Below are 20,588 nucleotides of genomic sequence, written 5' to 3' on the forward strand. Positions count from 1 at the left end.
AAGGCGCAGCGTCTCCCTCCGCCCCGTCCCCCCCCCGCCCCCGCAGCTTCCCCCACTGGGCCAGCCTATTCCCTCTTTCCACGCAGGCAGGAGCTAATAATTAGAAAGACCTTTCCTACCCCACACAGTGATGCTCTGCTTGCCAAAGGCCCTGTTTGCTTTGAAGAGTTTGACAAAGTAAATATTAAAATCAGCCATCATCAGATGCCAAGTCTCACTTCTAGGGGACACACAGAGAAGTACTTACAAGGAAGGCTTTCTCTGTGGGGCACCACACTGCCCGGCGGTGGGGACCGATCCCAGCACCGTCCTCCCTCTGTCATGAGGCCGGGCATATCTCAGTTTTTTCTCTTAGCCTTTTAACTTCATTGCTAGGACACTTCTCGCAGAGTAAATGGATTATTTCATTTACCGTTGAGGAGTCAATTCAGAGACGTGCCCATTCGGGACCTCGGGAAAGTCTTTAAATATTTCTGCTTCTAGCAGTAGGGGAAAGCTTTGTGAAGTCAATAGAGACGAAATTAAAGGCAGGGCCAGTTGGCACTCAGGAAATGTCATTATTTAAAAAAAATTTTTTTTTGAGGTAGACCACTTACTGGATAAAACCTAGTCATGTCTGTATTATCTGCAGATCTGTTATCTATAAAACTGTGGGGCCTGAGATACTGAACGGGGTGAGAATCAGAACAGGTGCCCTGTGTGTTCCCATTATGCACATGAGCCCCTGGCCCTTGCGCAGCCTGTTAAACAGCTGAATTTGAAACAGTCATGGCGCCGGCCAAACACTAGCCTGAAGGCCTGTCTGTCTTGGGGCTTGCCCATTTACATTGATTTTTTTTTTTAAACCCACGTTTTTCATGAAACACAAATATTTGCCATGGCAACCGGGGTGTCACATGACATGTTGCCACATAAACAGCTTGGAAATCTCTTAAGCGGGGGGACAGCCCACCAGTGTCGCAAATACCGTGAAAACATCCTGAGGAAGATGTAAGCATTAAAAGATGAAGTCTGGAAAGAACAGGGAACAGTTTACTATATAGACACAGTAGGATTAACTTCTGTGCCACTCTTCAATTTCTCTTTCTTTCATTCCTTTTTTTTTTTTTCCCAATGGTAGCAGCTGTAAACATGACCACACAGGGTAAGCCCAGAAAAAAAAAACCACTGCCAGCTGTCTCCTTTTATGGGGAAAAGTTTCAATTATCACAAGCCTGTGGCTCACAAACATAAGCAAGCAAGCTACTGAAGAACAGCACCTCTAACCCAGGGGACGCTCCGTAAGGATGCGCATGTTGTACCGTGAGGTCCTAATGCTAGAGAATGCACGGTTCCTTTCTCTTCCGCATTAAGGATCTACGCAAAATTGGAGCGCTTGCTTTTTTATCCTCTGCTGAAAGATAAAGGAAACCTCACAACAACATACCTTATGCGACACAAATTTGGATCTAAAACAGTAAGTCTTTTATTCTGGACACCTGGGCCGTTGACCAGGTCACAGTATAGACTGACCCATTTAGTTCGTCTCAAAATAATGCAACCGGACTGAATTTTTTGGAACCTACAGATATTGTCACGGTAGAGTTTACTTGCATAACTACTTCCCCATTTAAAATCAAATGCATTCCAGCAGCATAAATAATAATAAATAGTATTTACTTCTATGTGAAAGGTACAACTATATTCTATGTGCGTAATACCAAAGATCTCACTGAATATATTGTAAATCAGAACAAATTTCTTTCATTAGTTAGGAATGTGAATACCTTTGGTCTCTGTTTCTTGGGAGAGAGATTCTTCATTTCCACTGGAATCAACTGTGGTCTCTGGCGAGAGGCTGTGGATGGAGGTGGTGCAATGTTACCTCTTCCAGAAAGAGAGGCTGATTCATTGGTGATGCTACTGGGTTTGCACCTTGAAAGTTAGATGGCTCTGTCACCCAGTCACTGTTCCCTGCCAGTCATTCTTGTATCAATTCAATGAAATGTTTGTGATCATTGACTTCAAAAGGAAAGCAAAAAGCTTGGAAGGGCAACAATTCTGTCAGAATATAAGGTTAGGTCACCTTATTCAAACTTCCTATATGAAAAAGCAAATTTTTTTCCTTTTTATTTTTATTTTTTATTTTTGAACCAACATGGGCACATTATTATCAACCAAAGTCCACAGTTTACATTAGGTTTCACTCCTGATGCTGTACATTCTATGGACTTTGACAAATGCATAATGACGTGTAGCCACCACTAATAATATCATACAGAATAATTTCATTGCCCTAAAAATCCCTTGTGCTCCATCTGTTCATCCCTCCCTCCCTCCCTCTCCCCAAACGCCTGGAAACCACGATCTTTTTATTGTTTCTGTAGCTGTGCCTTTTCTGACATGTTGTTTGGTTGGAATCGTACAGTTTGTAGCCTCAAAAAGGCAAATTTTAAAAGCAAGAACATTAGTGTGTAATCTTTGTCTTATAAAATGTTCTCCTATAAGATTTCTTTAAAAAAAAAACTTGGGGGGGGTAATTGGATTTATTTATTTATTTTAATGGAGGTCCTGGGGATTGAACCCAGGACCTCCTACATGCTAAGTACACTCTGTACCACCAGAGCTATACTCTCCCCACCAACATTTCTTTAAATAGCTGTATTCCCAAGTTCATTTAAAAGGTAAATAAATATAACTATATAAAATGGACTATTCTATCGTGCAATTTAAAACCGTGATTCTAAAGAATTTAAACGGCTTAGGGTTAAAAAAAAACAAATGAAAAACACAAGTAAATATTATTTTTGAAATTATTTAAACCATAAGCAACAACTTTTGGAGAACACATCTGGTCCACAGGGAGGTAAGCTTACATGCTAGACGATGCCTGGAAGAGAAATCGCGTCTCTCCTGTTGCCTGGCAGCAAACTCAACTGCCTTTTACAACAGCTGAAATGCCACATCCTCAGGAGGGAAAAATCCTTACGCTACTCTTTCCAAGAACGAGAACAAATAATTTATTTAAATAGTTAATTGAGTCAAAAAACTGAGGCTTCTTTCAACTCACTTCCTTAGTCCACACCCCTTTTCTATCAGTTTTATAACAACAATCTTCGAAAAAATTGACTGATATCCATCAAAGACAGCATGTTAGTATACAATTCAGAATTGCACTTTGAGGACTCACATCTCTCACGCTGCCTCAAGTGGACCACGAGGAGTATCTTCAGCCATCTCTTACAAAGCAGCAGGAATGCCAAAGTCTTAGCGCTAAAAGTCACCGCCACAAAAGGCAGTTGTTCTTGGTTGCATCGGACCAATCCAGTTTCATCACCTTTGTGGTTTCAGTGATCCTCCTGGACTGTTAGACCGCCCACCACCTTCCTCAAGCCTGGCAGTTGGCTATCCAGTCAGCCGTGGGTTCTGCATCCGCAGATTCAACCAATTTCTATACGCGGTTGGTTGAATCTGCAAATGTGGGACTCGAGGATACAGAGGGTCAACTGTAAGTCACCGTTTTATATAAGGGACTTGAGCACCTGCGGATTTTGGTATCCGCCGAGGGTCCTGGAACCAATCCCTCGCAGAGAATGAGGGACGACTGTAGTGTGTGGAGATTCCATTCGAAGCCTGCAAGTTTTTGCCTTGACTTCTGTGCTCTCCTATCCCATTATCCACTTGGACTTGGCTCTCCAGCTTCTGAAGATCAGTTCATACCATACACCCAGGCTACTGTGAGTTCATATATTCACCCAGTTTTTCCTGTTATCTGCAAGCTGAGTACACGTTCTGTTTAACTTTCAGTTCCCTGCCGACAAGTGAGATTTATGGTTAAATTCCCATGATGAAACAAAATAGCAGCTGAGATGTGGGCATGATTTTTAAGGGAATTCATGAAAATTTCAATGAAATTTGGTAGGATAAATTCACATGGATAATCTACAGTTAATGGTATCTATAAAAAATTTTTTTTAAAGTTTTTCTTAGTTACCTGCAGAAATTCTAGCACTAAATTCATCATTTCATGTAGCCTTGGATTTTATGGGGCACGTGCATTTGAAGAACGTGCCTGTATTCTAAGGCACTGCCTGTATTGTGACTCAGTTTCCCTTCTGGAAAAAATCTGTATGATAAATTTTGCCAGTATCAATGTCAGGGGAAAAAAAAATCTTGTCTTTATGGAGAAACTTGTGTGCTTCTGTGGTAGTTATTGATACATGTCTACCCAAAGCCATCCTCCTTTCTTCCTTGCTAATTTTAGAACCCTAATTTTTTTAAGGTAATAAGATCCCCAGCTCCCAGGGTTTCCAGATTTAGCTAACATTTTTTTTTAAAAGGGCACACAGTTAAATTTAAACTTCAGATAAACAAGTATACTTTAGTATAAGTATGTCCCAGTTATTAAGTATATTTAATATCCAACAGAGAACAGAATTTCATAAATGGTTTGGACCAAGCATAATTTATCATACTAAGTATTTACTACAAGTATGTCTCCAGTCCTAGTCCTAACCCAGTCTGATCCCTGGACATTCATTTTTGTCAGCCTTTCTTGTACCTAACAGTGGCCACATGACCAGTGAGATGTGAAGTGAAGTCCATCCAGGGGCTTCTGGGAAGAGATTGGAACCGCTGTTTCCGCATCTTCCTGCCTGGAATGGTAAGTTAATGCCCAAATCTGCGGGAGTCCTCTTAGGACTGTGAGGTGGCAAGCATGAGGGTGAAATCAAGCATGCTAAAGAAAGTAAAGTAGAAAGAGAGTCGTTACAACCCTGTGTATCAGCACCACCAGCCCTAGGCGCCCTACTTCCTGATTTCTTATGAGACAGATGAACTCCTCATTGCTTAAGCCACTGGAAGTTAGGGTTTCTGATACTTGCAGTCACATGCATCCCTGACTTGTACCCCTCCCTCCGTCTCCTTCTCTCCGTTCCGTGTTTTGTCTTTTTGCATGTGCTAGGGCCTCAGGAACAATGTTCAATAGTTTCTGATTACTGATCATTGATTCTCTCTGCTAGTGAGTGATCGCTCCAGATTTTCTATTTCTTCATGATTTAGACTTGGTAGGTTTATGTTTCTAGGGATTCATCCATTTCTTCTAGGTTGTCTAATTTTTTGGCATGTAATTGTTCCTAATGGTTTCTTATTATCTTTAGTATTTCTGTGGTATCAGTTGTAATGTCTCCTTTCATTTCTGATTTTATTTATTTGAATTTTCTCTCTCTTGTCTAGCCAGAGGTTTGTCAATTTATTTTTTTTTAAAAACGACTTAATTTAATTGATATTTTCTCTTGTCTTTATAGTCTCTGCTTTATTTATTTCTACTATGATCTTTTTTATTTCCTTCATTATAACTTTGGGCTTAGTTCGTTCTGAGTGTACAGTGAGGTCATTTATTTCACGTTTTTCTGTTTTCTTAATGTTGATGTTCATCACTATAAACTTCTTTCTTAGGACTCCTTTTGTTGCGTCCTTAAGCTTTAGTGTGTTGTGTTTTCATTTGTCTCAAGATCATTTTTATTTCTTCTTTCACCTGTTGCTTGTTCTGGAGCATGTTGTTTAATCTGCACATATTTGTGAATTTTCTGGTTTTTCTCTTGTAGTTGATTTCTAGTTTCCTACCACTGTGGTTGGGAAAGAAGCTTGGTATGTTTTTAATCGTCTTAAATTTATTAAGACTTATTTTAATTTGTATTTCCCTAGTGACTAATAATGTTAAGTGTGCTTTCATGTATCTATTTACCATCCATATATCTTCTTTGTTCAAATTTTTGTTCAAACCTTTTGTACATTATGTTATTGGATTGCTTGTTTTCTTGTTGAATTTTGTGAGTTCTTTATATATTCTAGATAAAAATTCTTTATCAAATGTGTGTTTTGAAATATTAACTTCCAATCTGTAGCTTTTCTTTTCATTTTCTTAACACTATTTTTCAAAGAGTAGAAGTTTTAAATTTGATGAATTCCAGTATATTAACTGTTTTACTCTTACGGATTATGGTTTTGTTGTGGTATTCAATAAATCTTTGCCTAGTCCCAGGAAGGAAAGATTTCCCCCTTTTCTTCTAAAAGTTTAAAGAAATTGGGAAACCTAGACTTTCCCAACTACATGATCGCTGAAAAGCTTATTCCTTTAATTGCCTTTCCCCAGATATAGTATTTCACAAATATACTTTGGGAGCAAATCAGTAGTGAAGTCTCTGTACCCAAAAGAAAGCGATACAAATGTATTATAAATATTAAATTCCACATTTACTTACACTATTCTCAATTACCTCTTTACGTAGCTAGATAATACTCTCATGGACTCTTGAAGACAAAAAGGAATTTTGATGTGTTTTTTTCCCATTTACACTCCTGCCTCTGCAGTGACTACCTGGCATCTGCCTTCATACTCTGAAATGACAATAGTCTTACTTGCTTATAACATTTATGTATTTTTTTCTGATTATAAAAATCCAGGAACAGAAAAGTCCAGAGAAGTTAAATAAGAAAATAAAACCACTTAAAGCTTGGGGGGGAAAAGGTCTGAAACTCGTAGGCTTTACACTTAATTCTATGTCCATTTTGAATAAATGTTTGTATATGGTGTAAGGAAAGAGTCAAGGTTCTATATACAGCTGTCTTTAATTGTTCCAGCACCATTTGTTGAAAAGGCTATTCTTTCTCCATTGAATTGCCTTTGCACCTTTGTCAAAAAAAATCAATGTATGTGCATGAACTCTGTTCCTTTCCACTGACCTCTGTTTATCCTTTCGCCAATACCATGCTGTCTGGATAAGTACAGCTTTATACTAACTCAGCAAACATTAATCCTCCAATGTTGTTTTTCTGTTTCACAATTGTTTGGCTATGGTACTATCTTGGCCTTTCCGTACAAATTTTAGAATTGGCATGTCAGCTTCTACCAAAAAATCTACTGATCTTGATTTGGACTGCATTGAATTTGTAGACAATTCTGGGAGAATTAACATCACAACAATATTGAGTCTTCTAACCCATGAACATGGCTTACCTTTCCATTTAGTTAGGTCCTCTTTGAATTTTTTTCATTAGCATTTTGGAGTTTTCAGCATATAGATCTTAAACATATGTTTTAGTATTACAACTAAGTCTTTTTGGGTTTTGGTGTTAGTTCAAATTCAAAAAATTTAATTTCCAATTGTTCATTTCTGGTATATAGAAATTCAATTAATTTTTGTATTATCAACCTTGTATCCTAAATCCATACTAACCTTCCTTATTCATTTTAGTGGTTTTTTTTTGTAGTGTCTTTTGATTTTCTATAGTAATCACATTGTTTACAAGGAGATGGTTTTATTTCTTCCTTTCCATCTGCATGCCTCCATTTGTTTTTCTTACCTCATTGCGTTAGCTGGGACTTGCAGTACAATGTTGAATGTATGTGGTGAGAGGGGACATCCTTGCCTTATTCCCGATCTTAGGGAGAACGCAGTTGCTCTTTCACCATTAAATAAGATGTAAGCTGTACATACCCTATATCAGGCTGAGGAAGTTCCTTCTATTCCTCGTTTTCTTAGGGCTTTTAATTCAAATAGATGTTGAATTTTATTTTATTTTTATTTATTGTGATGGTCATAATGGTTTTGCTCCTTCGGTCTGTTGAAATGATGACTTATACTGACTTTTTAATTTTGAAGCAACCTGCATTCCTAGAGTAAACCCTACATGGCCATGATGCATTATGCTTCTTTTATATTATTGCAGGGTTCAGTTTGCTAGCATTTTGTGGAGGATTTTTGTACCTGTTTTCATGAAGGGTGTTAGGCTGTGGTCTTCTTGTCTCCTAATGTCTCTGTCTGGTTGTGTTATCTGTGATATCAGGGTGATGCTGGCTTCATAAACTGATCTGAGGAGTGTTTCCTCCTTGTCTATTTTATGGAAGAATTTATGTAAAATTGGTAACATTTCTTTCTTGTTTAGTAGAATTCACCAGGGATGCCATCTGAGGCTAATGTTTTCTTTCTTAGGTTTTCAAATACATATGCAATTTCCTTCACAGCTACAGGACTAATCAGGACATATATTTCTTTTTGAGTGAGCTTGTGTAATATCTGACTTTTGAGGAATTTGTGCATTCATCTAAGTTGTCCAATTTGTTGGCATAAAGCTATTTGTAATGTTCCCACACCATCCTTGCCTTAAATGTCTGTAGGATTTATACTGATGTATTCTCTTTCATTGCTGATACTAGTAATTTGTGCCTTCTTTTTATCTCTGTTAGTCTTTTGTTAGGCTAGAGGTTTATCAATTTTGTTGATTTTCACCAAGATACAGAATTGGTTTCATTAAATTTCTCTTATTTTTTTCTATTTTAAATTCCATTGGCTTTTACCTTTATTTCTATTATTTCCTTCCTTCAGCTTGTTTTGCATATAATTTGCTTTTCTTTTTCTAATTTCTTAAGCAGGAGCTTAGATAATTAGATCTTTCTTTTTTTCTAATATAGGCATTTTACTGCTATAAATTTCCCTGTAAACACTAGTTTAGCTGTATCCTATAAATATTGACATGTTGTGTTATGATTTTCATTACATTCAAATGATTTTAAAATATCCCTGTGACTTCTTCTTTGACTCATGGGTTATTTAGCAGAAATATGTTCTTTGATTTGCAAATATTTGAAAGATTTTCCAGATATTTTTCTCTAATTGGTTTCTAGTTTAATTCTGTTATGGTCAGAGAACATATTTTGTATAACTTCAGTTTTTTTTAAGTTTGTTCAGTTTTGTTTTCTGGTCTAGAATATGATCTATTTAGGTGAATAGTCCATGTGCAGTTGAAATGAACAAGTGTTCTGCTGTTGCGTTTTAACGTTCTATAAATGTGTTAAAATTGGTTGATAGTGTTGTTCAGGTTTTCTGAATCATTACTGATTCGGTTTTTGTTTGTTTGTTTACTAGTTTTATCAATTATTGCGAGGAGAGCATTGAAATCTCCAGCTAAAATTGTGGATGTGTCTGTTCTTTAAATTTTATTAACTTTTGCTTCGTGTATTTTGAATCAATATTTTTAGGAGCATACACAGCTAGGGTTGTTGTCTTGTTGCTGAATTAGCTCTTTTATCAATGACATCCCTCTTTATCCTTGCTAATGTGTCTTACTTGTCTTGCAGTAATAGTGCCATCCGGCTTTATTTGGTTACTTTTTGCATGTTTTTTCCTGTCTTTCTCCTTTTTATTAATTTTAAATTTATATTTAATTGATACTTTTTCCTATCATTTATTGTGGACCTTTTTTAAAAAAAAAAACAAACATAAATTTGGAGTTATTTTAGATTGACAGAAAAGTTGCTGTATACTCTTGTTCAATTTCCCCTGATGTTGACATCTTTCATTACCCTGGTACATTGGTCAAAATTTTAAAAAAACCATCAGTGGTTTATTACTATTAAATAAATTCCTGTCTTCATTCAGATTTCACTAGTTTTTACATCGTCCTTTCACTGTTCCAGGACCTGGTCAGGATATCACATTGTCTTTAGTCATCATGTCTCTTTAGTCTCTTCTGGTCTGTGACAGTTTCTCAGACTTAACTTGTCTTTCATCACCTTAATAGTTTTGAGGAGTAATGGTCAGGTGTTTTGTAAAATGTCCTCAGTTTGGGTTTGTCTGATTTTTTTTCATGATTAGGCTGGAGTTATAGATTTTTAGGCAGAATACCACAGAGGTAAGTTTTCCCCCTCATCACATTATGTCAGGGGACATAAAATATCAACATAATTCATCATTGGTCTAGCCATTTGGTTAAGGTAGGGTTTTCTAGGCTTCTCCACTGTAAATTTTCTATTTTTACCCCCTTCCAAACTTTCACAAATATATACTAATTGATTTTTATTGTATTTGGCTCTCATAATTACTGGAATGCATTAAAATTTAATACTTAAAATCAAGAGTTTGCAAAATATGATCCTTAGACCAAATCTGGCCTATAGCCTGTTTTTCTATGGTCCTCAAGCTAAGGAAAGGTTTTTATATTTTTTAAGGGTTGCAAAAAGAAAACAAAACAGAATGAAACACAAAGAATATGTTATAGAGACTATATGTGGTATGCAGAGCTTATAATATTTCTATTTGGCCCTTTACAGAAAAAAGTTTGCTCACCCCTGCTTAAAACTGATTCTTACTTCTTGGTGCACTTCCTACTTTTTGGTGAAAAGTAATTTCCTTCTGTAAAGGAGTAAATTAAAAATATGTGTGATATGAAAAAAAAATGACAAAACTAAAAAAATAAAAGGGATTAGGCAAATTTATAATCATAGTCTGAAACTTTAACACACGTCTCTTAGCAATTGATGGACTAAATGGACAAAAATTTAATAATTAGAGATATAAATTTGAATAATGAGATTAAGTTGACTTAAATGAATATATTCATGGGAGTGCACCTAACAAATGCTGAATATGTGTTCATCTAAGTTGATCGTGTGCTAGGGCCAAAAAGCAGGTCAGGTTTTGAATAATTGTTAAATTTTTTTTTAATTGAAGTACCGTCAGTTATAACGTGTCAGTTTCTGGTGTGCAGCACAGTGTCTCAGTTGTGTATATGCATACATATATTTGTTTTCATATTCTTTTTCATTAAAGGTTATTGCAAGATATTGAACATAGTTCCCTGTGTTATATAGCAGAAACTTTTTTTTAAAAATCTATTTTTATATATAGTGGCTAACATTTGTAAATCTCAGACTCCCAAATTTATCCCTTCCAATCATAAGACTATTTACTATGTCTCAAATAATCTGTATCTGAACAATGGAACTAGGCTGGAAATCAATAACAAAAAGATAACCAGAAAGTACTCAAATTTATATACTTCTGAATATTCCATAGGTCAAAGAAGAAATCACAATGGAAAATAGAAAATATTCTTAAGTAAATGACAATGAAAATATGACTAAAATAGTGCCTTGTGTGAAATTTATTACCTTCCATTTATATATCAGAGACACATAACAGTTGAAAATTAATGAGCTAAATATGTATACAATAAGCTTCAAAACAGGAAAATTAAGCCCCCAAAAAAGTAAAAAGAGGGAAGAAATGATAAAAGTAAGAGCAGTTGTCAACAAAATAGAAAAAAAAAATCCAGTAGAAAGGATCAATAAGGTCAAAATTTGGTTCTCTGAAAATAATAGTAAAATTGATAAACTCCTAGAGAGACTGATCAAGAAAAAAGAGAAAGATGGGAGTAACCAGCATCAGGAATGAAAAATTACGTCACCATAGATTTTACAGACGTTACAAAAATAACTAGAAGATGTCATAAACAACTTTATTCTAATAAATTTGAAGGTTTAAATAAAATGGACAGATTTCTTGGGCAAAGTTAACTTACTAAACTGACACAGACAAGAGAGATAATCAAAATAGTCCTTGCGTATTAAAGGAATTAAGCCACAACCACAAACCTACTACCAAAGAAAACTACAGATTCAAATGGTTTCCCTGGTAAATTCTTCCAAATGTATTTCTTTGAGGAAGAAATAATAGCAGTTTTATCCAAACTCTTCCAAAGAATATAAAAAGAGAGCGTACTCACTCGCTGTGGCCAGAATCACCTTGATACTGAAACCTAAGGAAAACATGATAAGAAAGGAAAAATGGAGGACAGTTTCACACATGAATAACATTAGGAAACAAAATAGTAGCAAATGAAATCCAGCAATACATAAACAGGATGATGTAGCATAGCTAATCTGGCTTATTCTTCAAATGCGTAGGGAATTAATAGGGGTCTCAGAGGGAACCAGCTAAATCAGATTTAAATAAGAACCAGAGTTTCATAACACAGTACCTAAAATGTCAGAGTTCCTACTGAAAAGCACTCGCCAAGAACCAGGAAGATATTAAACTGAAGGAAAAAAGCAAAGCAGTAGACAACAACATGGAGATGATGGAGACCTTAGAATTACTTGACAAAAATTTTAAAGGTGCCATCATCATAAAAATGCTCCATAAGCAATTAAAAAACCACTTGAAACAAATGAAAAAATATAAATTCTCAGCAAAGAAACAGAACATATGAAGAGGAACCAAACTGATTTTTTTATTATATTAAAATATGCATATTACCATCTTAACCATTTTTAAGTGCATATTTCTTAACAAATTGAAATTTTGGAACAGAAAAATACAGTCACCTAAGTACAAAATTTAGCAGGTGGCTCAACGACAGAATGAAGGGTTAGGGGCATCAGTGAACTAGAAGATAGAAAAATAGAAATTACCCAATCTCAACAGTAGAGAGAAAGTAGACCAGGAGAAGAATGAACAGAGCCTCAAGGACCTGTGGGGTTGTAGCAAAAGGTCTGACATTCGTATCACTGTAGTCCAGAAGGAGAGGCAACAGAGCAAAGCTGAAAAAAAGTATTCAGATCATGGCTGAAAGCTTCCAAATTTAACAGATCATGTAAACCAACAGATTCAAGATGAGCCAAACCCAAACAGGATAAAACCAAAGAAATCCACACTAAGAAACAGTCAGAGTTCTAAAGACTAAAGAGAAAAAAAAAATCTTGAAAGTATTAGGAGAAAAACACCACCTTATCTACAATTTTCAAATGACAGTGGACTCTCATCAGAAACCATGGAGAAGAAAAGAAAGGAGCACAACGTTCTTGTTTTTTTTTTTAAGTGCTGAAAGAAAAGCACTGTCAACCCAGAATCCTGCGTTTAGTGAAGATATCCTTTAGAAATAAAGGGGAAATCAAGACATTCGAAGATGAAGAAAAAGGAAGAGAATTTGTCTCTAGTACACTGACCCTAAACAATGGCTAAAGGAAATTCTCTAAATAGAAAGAAAACAACAAAAGAAGGAATCTTGAAACATCAGAAAAGAAAAAGAACACAGTCAGCAAAAATATGGGTAAAAACAATAGATTTCTCTTCCCCTCTTAAGTTTTCTAAATTATATTAGATGGTTGACACAAAAAATTGTAAGACCGTCGGATGTGGTTCTAAGTGGATGTAGAGGAAATAAACATGCAACTACCATGAGATCTGGCAGTTATGCTCCTGGGCATTTATCCTAAAGAAATGAAATGTGTCCACACAAAATACATCTATTCATACAAAAACCTGTACACAAAGGTTTATAGCAACTGTATTCATAGTAGCCCCAAACTGGAAACAAGCCACATGTCCTTCAACAGGTGAATGGTTTAACTGCGGTACACACGCACCACGGAATACCAGGTAGGAATAAAAGGAATCAACCCCTGATAGAAGCAACAGCCTGGATGAATCGCCAGAGAATTATGCTGAGTGAAAAAAAGCCCGTCTCAAAAGGTGACACACTGTGTGAGTCCACTTACCTAACATACTTGAAATGAGAAAAATTACAGAAAAGGAGAAAAGATTAGTGATGGCTAAGGTATAAAGGGGTGTGGGGTGGGAGGGAAAGGGGTGTGGTATAAAAGCACAATGTGAGGCATCCTTGTGGTGGAGGAAATGTTCTGTATCTTGGCTGCATCAATTTCCCAGTTATGATGTTGTACTATAGTTTGACAATATGTTATTTTGGGGGAAAACTGAGTTAAGAGTGCAAAGGATCTCTCTGTATTATTTCTTACAACTACATGTGAATCTATAATTCAAAAGTTTAGTTTAAAAAAAAAAGACACCAGTAGGAGAATGAAATGCCGAGCCACAGAATAGGAAAAATTACTTGTAATACATATAACCTAATACAAGATTAGTACTCAGAATATATACATAATTCCTATAAATAAGAAAAAGAAATATTTAATACCTTGTGATAACCTATAATGAAAAAGAATATATATGTATGACTGAATCACTATGCTGTACACCAGAAACTAGCATAAAATTGTAAATCAACTGTACTTCAATTAAAAAAAAAAAAAGATCAGGATGCTCCTGGAGAATGTCATTCTAAGTGAAGTAAGCCAGAAAGAGAAAGAAAAATACCATATGAGATCGCTCATATGTGGAATCTAAAAAACACACACACACACACACAAACAAAGCATAAATACAAAACAGAAATAGACTCATAGACATAGAATACAAATTTGTGGTTGCCAAGGGGGCGGAGAGTGGGAAGGGATAGACTGGGATTTCAAAATTGTAGAATAGATAAACAAGATTGTACTGTATAGCACAGGGAAATATATACAAGATCTTATGGTAGCTCACAGAGAAAAAAATGTGACAATGAATATATGTATGTTCATGTAAAACTGAAAAATTGTGCTCTAACTGGAATTTGATACAACATTGTAAAATGATTATAAATCAATAAAAAAAGTTAAAAAAAAAAGATTAAACCACCTGAGATTCCACACCCAGAAAAAAAAAAAGATGACTCATTTATTTAAAAAAAAAAGTTAAAATTTTAAATCACCTTACAGAAGAGGATATCCAAATGACCAATACACATATTAAAAAAAAAATTGACCAACTTTATTGGTCATTAGGAAAATAGAAATTACACTCACAAAGAAATAACACAACAGTGTCTTTAAGATGGCAAAACAAACAAAGAAAAGGGAATATCAAGTGTTGACAAAGATATGTATTATCTGGAATTCTCATGTATTGCTACTAGGAAAATAGATCAGTATAAACACCTTGGAAAACTGGCGATATCTACTAAATCTGAGCATGTGTATATCCTGTGACTCAGTGGTTCTTTTTTTCGGTATCCAACAGAAATGCATACATATTTGCAGTAAAAGACATGTAAAAGAATGTTCATAGTGGTGTGACTCCTAATAGCTCGATGGCATAAACCACCGAAATTCCCATCAACAGTAGAGTAGATACAAAATTGGGGTACCTGAATACATATTCATTCATACATTCATACACATTTTTCCATGATGCCCCTCTTTCCCTCACTCCTATCCATCAGCCAGCCCTCATGGCTCCACTTCCAAAATATAACCTGAATTTGTTCACTTCTCCTCATATCCACCGATACCATCCTCCTCAGAGACACCATCATTTCTCACCTGGCTGACCAAAACAGCCTTTTAACTAGCCGTCTTGCTTCTACTCATGCTCTCCTATGATTTCATTATCTATAAAGCTGTCAGAATGGTCTTACTAAAACATAAATCAGGTCACCTCGTCCTCTGGCTGAAACTTTAAAGTGAGATCTCATTGTAATTAGGATTAAATCCAACCCCTTGTCATGATTTGAAAGGCTTCCATGCTGGTTCTGCCATAGTCTAAGGTGTCTAAAGAGAAGGATCCTAAGATATACCGAGTGGCTTAAACAAATTAAGAGTTTATTTCTCTCTCACAGAAGGGTCGAAAGGAAGATAGCCCCAGGTTAGCAGGGCATCTCCGCTGAACTCAACCCACAGTTCCATCTTTGGCTTCAAAGTGCTTGCCATCACACCTGCATTCCAGCTAGCCAGAGATGGAAAAAGGAGAAGAGGAAGCCATGCTTCGAAAGGGCACAGCCCAGAAATTTCCCTTTCCACTTCTGCTGACGTTCCCATTGTCCACAGTCTGGGCACATGGCACATCCAACTGAAAGGAAGCTCAGGAAGTGTTGTCTTTAGCTGAGCTGACATGTGCCCACCCATGACCATTACTATAGAAGCAGGGAAGAATGCATATTGAGGACAACTTGTAGCCTCCGCTCTAGCCTACGTCATGTCAATTGTCGCAACCTCTCCAGCCTTATCTGTTCATCTCTTTGCTCTTCCTTGGCCCTCCAGTCACACTAGCCTTGTTGCTCATTCCCTCCTTAGTCCTCAGGGCCATTGCACCTGTGCCGTCCTGCTTCTGAAATGTTCTTCCCTAGGTGTTTACATGGCTGGCTCCTTCTCATCGTTTGGACCTTAACATCTTCCAAGAGGTAGCGGCATTCCCTGACCCTTCCCTCCCAAGCAAAGCAATCACCTCCTGATCACTCTCTAATCTGTATGTCCTGTTCTTTGTAGCACTTAGCCTTAGCTTCAATTCTCATTCACTTACTTGCTTACTATCTGCATCTCCCACTAAAACGTAAGCAACACAAGAGGAGCAGTGTTGTCTGACCTATTCTCTGTCAGATCCCCAGCTACCTTGGGTAAAGCAAGTATTCAACAAATATCTGTTGAACAGATGGATTCATCTACCAAAAGCCTCATTTTATAACTGGGAAAGCTGAGGCCCAGAGAAAGTAAATGGCTTGCCTGAGGTTCTGCCTCTAGTTAGTAAATCCCCAGGTCAGGGCTTTTCTCGAGCATCCCGTTTCTTCCAGCCTCCTCTTTGACGTCTTCTACTATTTCACCTCTCAGCAATCTTTCTTCTGAATACCTATAGCGCTAGACTTTAACAGCCATTTGGTTTTTATTCTATAATACTTTGTACTGTTATTTATCTTTATTATATCTGTCTTATTTTCCTAACCAAGCTGCAAGTCCCTTGAAAATACCAACTTGGAGTCATTATAGCTTTCATCCTGCCCTATTATTGAAGATGAAAGTTAGATGCTTAGAAGGGTAGATTTTGGTAATTTCTGTGTATCCCCAACTAAGGATACAGGCAAGACTGACTTACCGGTAGTCAAAGAAATCTTACGTGCTTCATCAAAGCTATGCAGAGGGGCCGCTCTGGGTATGATGGGTGGATTCTGAAAGGTAATTCTTGCTGTTGGTGGAATCAGTCCTCGTTCTAGCATGCTTAGAATCCCTAAAAAGGAAGGTTAGAAGAATCTGAGCTGAACTTGAAGCATTTCCACAAAGTCTGAACTCTGTAAATTGCAAAGTGTAATGTACTGTATTCATCATCGTATTGTGGGGGTCCATCTAATGCCTTAACCCTCTGCATGAAAAAACAACTATCACACCCGTTCATTTACGCCTAATGTTCTAACCCAAGAAAAATGCATTTCTAATAGAGGCTTTATGAAATAAACTTATACTACGATAATTTCATTTTAAAGGAGAAATACGATTTCAGTGCAAACTAAAGCTTCTTTATACTTAACGGCATTTTCAATTATTGACAATATGGTTATTCTTCTTAAAATTCAGAGAAATCAGAGATGCAGTCTTATTAACTGAGATCTTTGGCTCTGAAAGAAAAATCTGTGTGCTTGAAACTATGCTTCTGTTGTTATAATAAGTCATAGTTTATTTTAAAAAAGAGCTTTTGATAAACAACAAAGTCCTACTCTATAGCACAGGGAACTATACCCAATAGCTTATAATAGCCTATAATGAAAAAGAATACGAGAAAGAATATATTTATGTATAATTGAATCAATACACTGTAGACCAGAAATTCACACACTGTAAATCTACTATGCTTCAATAAAAAAAAACTGTGATGGGAAAAAAGAGTTCTTTTTAGACATTTCTCATATTACTAGAAGATGTGAATGCCCAAATAGGTTATTTTAGTGTAACTGAACAACATGGTTAGGATTGACACAACTCATTTACAATTCCTAGAACTCATACGGTGTCAGTATGCCTGGTGCCAAGGCTTTTTAAGGACAGGAGGACACTGTTTTCAAAAAATGAACAAATGAATAAATCAATGAGTAGATGAATAATTGAGCAAAGCCTGCTGTCAGGGGCAAAACTCACATTAAGGTGGATCTATTGTATTGAAGCCAGAAACACAAACTCAGGGAGTGCTTGACATAGACATGTGATAAGGTTTCAGCTTCTTACTGCTCTCGGGTTACAGGAAGAAAAATAAAGAACTCTGGGTCCCAATGAAATCCAAGTAAAAACACTGTGTCCTAAGCTGGATGAGGCTGAAGAAGTTGGCACACGTTCTAAGAGGGACAAATATTTTCATTTGCCTGTGACCTCTGTATGTCGACATTCAGGATGTTAAAGCTTAGTGTTACAGGAATTCAGAAAAATGATCGCTGAGGGATGGAGCAGCTGAAGAAGACTTCAGTAAAAATAATGATTGCAAATTTATTTCTGTATTTTTGATACATAAATGTGTTTACTATTTGAATTTTCCTATGAATCAGTTGTAACATTTTACGCGTCCCCGCATTTAATTAATGAGTTAAACAGAATCTTTGACATATTCATTTTATATTTGTATACGAGGCATGGGTTTACTTTAAAAAGTATACATCTCTGAACAGTTTTGGGGATCCCACCAAGATGAGCGGAAGATTCACCTGAGATTGCCAGAGATGCTGCCTCGCACAGGAAACCACGCCCAGACACTCACTTTCTTGGCACCTATAGGTGAATTCAGAGTGGCGACAGAACTTTGCTGACTCTTGTTTTTCTAATTTTAATATTACTCCCCATTAATTTGGGGTTTTGTTCTTCTTTTTGGCTTGTTTATGGCTGATAAGTTATTCCTTGTTGGGAGCCACAAAGGCTGGGAATTTGGTATCTCCCCCTGTAAATGGGTCTTAACAGAGATCTATTCCCTGTTGAGGGAGACACAATAGAGAATATGGTTTGTAGCCTTCTGTTTGTCTGTTTCTGTACTCTGAGCTCAATCCAGTCAGGATTTTCATGCCCACAAGGAAAAAGACTAACTTTTTGGTATCTGGGCTGTTACATTTTTATGTTTCTGTGTTTCGTTTTCATCTGTGGCTGGAATTGTAGAATCAAAGCTATAAACTCTCTCTATATCTTTATGTCTGTGTATCTGTGGTCCAAGAAGGCCTTTATCTCCCATGTGATTGCAGAATGTTTTCCTGTCTCCAGACGGTATTAATAAATTTTAAAATCTCAAATTAAAGGAGCTCTGTTCTGATTGACTTATAGAGAGAAATGAGTGCCTGTAGGAATTGAATATTCCTAAAATGCCCAGAAAACAAGGACATTGAACTCCTAAGACTTTAAATGAGCTCGTTCACCTCCCAAATTCAGAAACTCTCATCGAACCTCCTTCTGTTTCCTGGTAATACAGTTATTTGGATAGTTTCAGTAAAAATCTATTCTCTTCTAAAATATAATTGGAAAAATTGGTTTTGCAACCAAGGACTTGCCTGGAATTTCATACTTAAGAATGACACTATTAATTAGGTATGATAAGTAAGTTACTTTTAAAGAACTAAGGTTGACTTTATAGAAGCAGTGCTTACAAAGCCCTCCCAGAAAAACTGGCCTGGTACATGGCTTACAGGATTTCCAACCTTACAGGTTGTGAGGAATGTCACTTCCTTGCAGGCCCAAGAACTTCAGGATATTGGAGCATCTCTAGAAGAGAGGAATTTGCCCAAATTCATAGGTTCCTGTAGTTGAAATCTGGTGGACAGTTTCTTGGGTTTGATTTCCTTGCCTCAAGATAGCAAATAATAGAGGACTTTAAAAGTACAATCTGAGATTCCTTATGGAAATTTCCAGAAGAGCAAACTTAAGATGGTTTATATGGTGAGTCAGCATTCTTGCTGCACCTAAATAAATAATCAGGTCAAACCTAATGAGACCAGCTTTATTTTGTGAATATTATTTTAATCATTTTGTATCAAAACGGGAAGATTTTAGCAAATTTTTTTTAACGTTTTGGAATAAGCAAAAGAGATGACTGGATACCTTTCCAATGGAATGCCTCCAGGAACTGTCTTTGACTAGGCTGTTTTATAACTCTTCAGAGATTAAGGTTAATTTATAAAGAACTGACAATAATGCAAATAATTCTTACTTGTAGATGTGAAAATAAATTCTGTCTGGTGAAGGGACACTCTTCCTTTCCATAAAAATGCCAATTTTGCATCTATTTGCAATTTTATTTCAATGTTCTTGATCTAAAAAGATGTGTCGTTTGGGTTCTCCTTTGGACCAGTTGTGATATCTTACAGGTCCTCTCTTTTAACTGATGAGTTCAATAAATAAAATCTTTGACATGTGTTCATTGTATATTGTATAAGAGTCAGGATTTTACCTGCTTTTTGAAAATTATCTCTTAACACCATTATCTCATTGAAATGTTCATAACATTCTTACTTTCCTGTTGACTAAATTAGCAATTAGAAGTTCATTCATCTGTCATTCATTCAACCAATATTTAAGTGCCTGTTATGTGTCAGGAACTATCCTGGGGTCTGGGGATTCATTGGTGAGCCAGACAGGCCTCTTGGAGCCTCTGGTGGTGGAGAAGACATTAAATTCACAAATAAATATATAACCACAAATTGTGATCATCCATAAAGGAAAAAGACAGATGCTTGAGGAAATGACTTTTACAGACAGAGGTAAAAGCGCTTGTAAAGGCCTGATGTAAAAAAAGTGCTTGGCCTGATAAGGAACAGAGAGAAGGCTCTGCAGAGAAGCAGAGTGAGAGGAGCATGGAGGTGAGGCCAGGTCAGGCATGCCTTGTTTATAGACTGTAGACTTTATTCTGAGATCAGAGAGCAGCTTGTCCGAGGTCACACAGAGCCTGAATTGATAATTTGGTTTATTATTATGAGACTTATATTCTTCACTACTGGTGGGGGGAGAGGGGAAAAGCTTTCATTGGATTTAGCAAGATAATTCAAGAAAAAGTAGAGAAGTTTGCCATGCATTTTCCAAAACTATTCTCTCTTCTGGATGTTGTTAATCTTTCAGCACATGCAGGACTTGTGCAGATCTGGGCTGACGTAACTGACAGTTAAGAGCATCAGGACATGTGAAATTCTGGACATTGTATCTA

At 36.5% G+C, this 20,588-nt stretch overlaps 1 protein-coding gene across 1 annotated transcript in view; it reads right to left on the bottom strand.

Annotated features, from left to right (window-relative positions):
• Positions 1-20,588, bottom strand: part of IQCH (IQ motif containing H) — a 184,206-nt gene that overhangs the window by 101,290 nt on the left and 62,328 nt on the right. The window contains 4 exon segments of the mRNA XM_072962195.1: positions 1,767-1,837; positions 3,170-3,252; positions 4,541-4,634; positions 16,524-16,655. Coding sequence (XP_072818296.1) covers positions 1,767-1,837; positions 3,170-3,252; positions 4,541-4,634; positions 16,524-16,655 — 380 coding nt within the window.

The sequence above is a fragment of the Vicugna pacos genome, chromosome 6 (assembly GCF_048564905.1).
Source record: "Vicugna pacos chromosome 6, VicPac4, whole genome shotgun sequence".
NCBI classification, from domain to species: Eukaryota; Metazoa; Chordata; class Mammalia; order Artiodactyla; family Camelidae; genus Vicugna; species Vicugna pacos.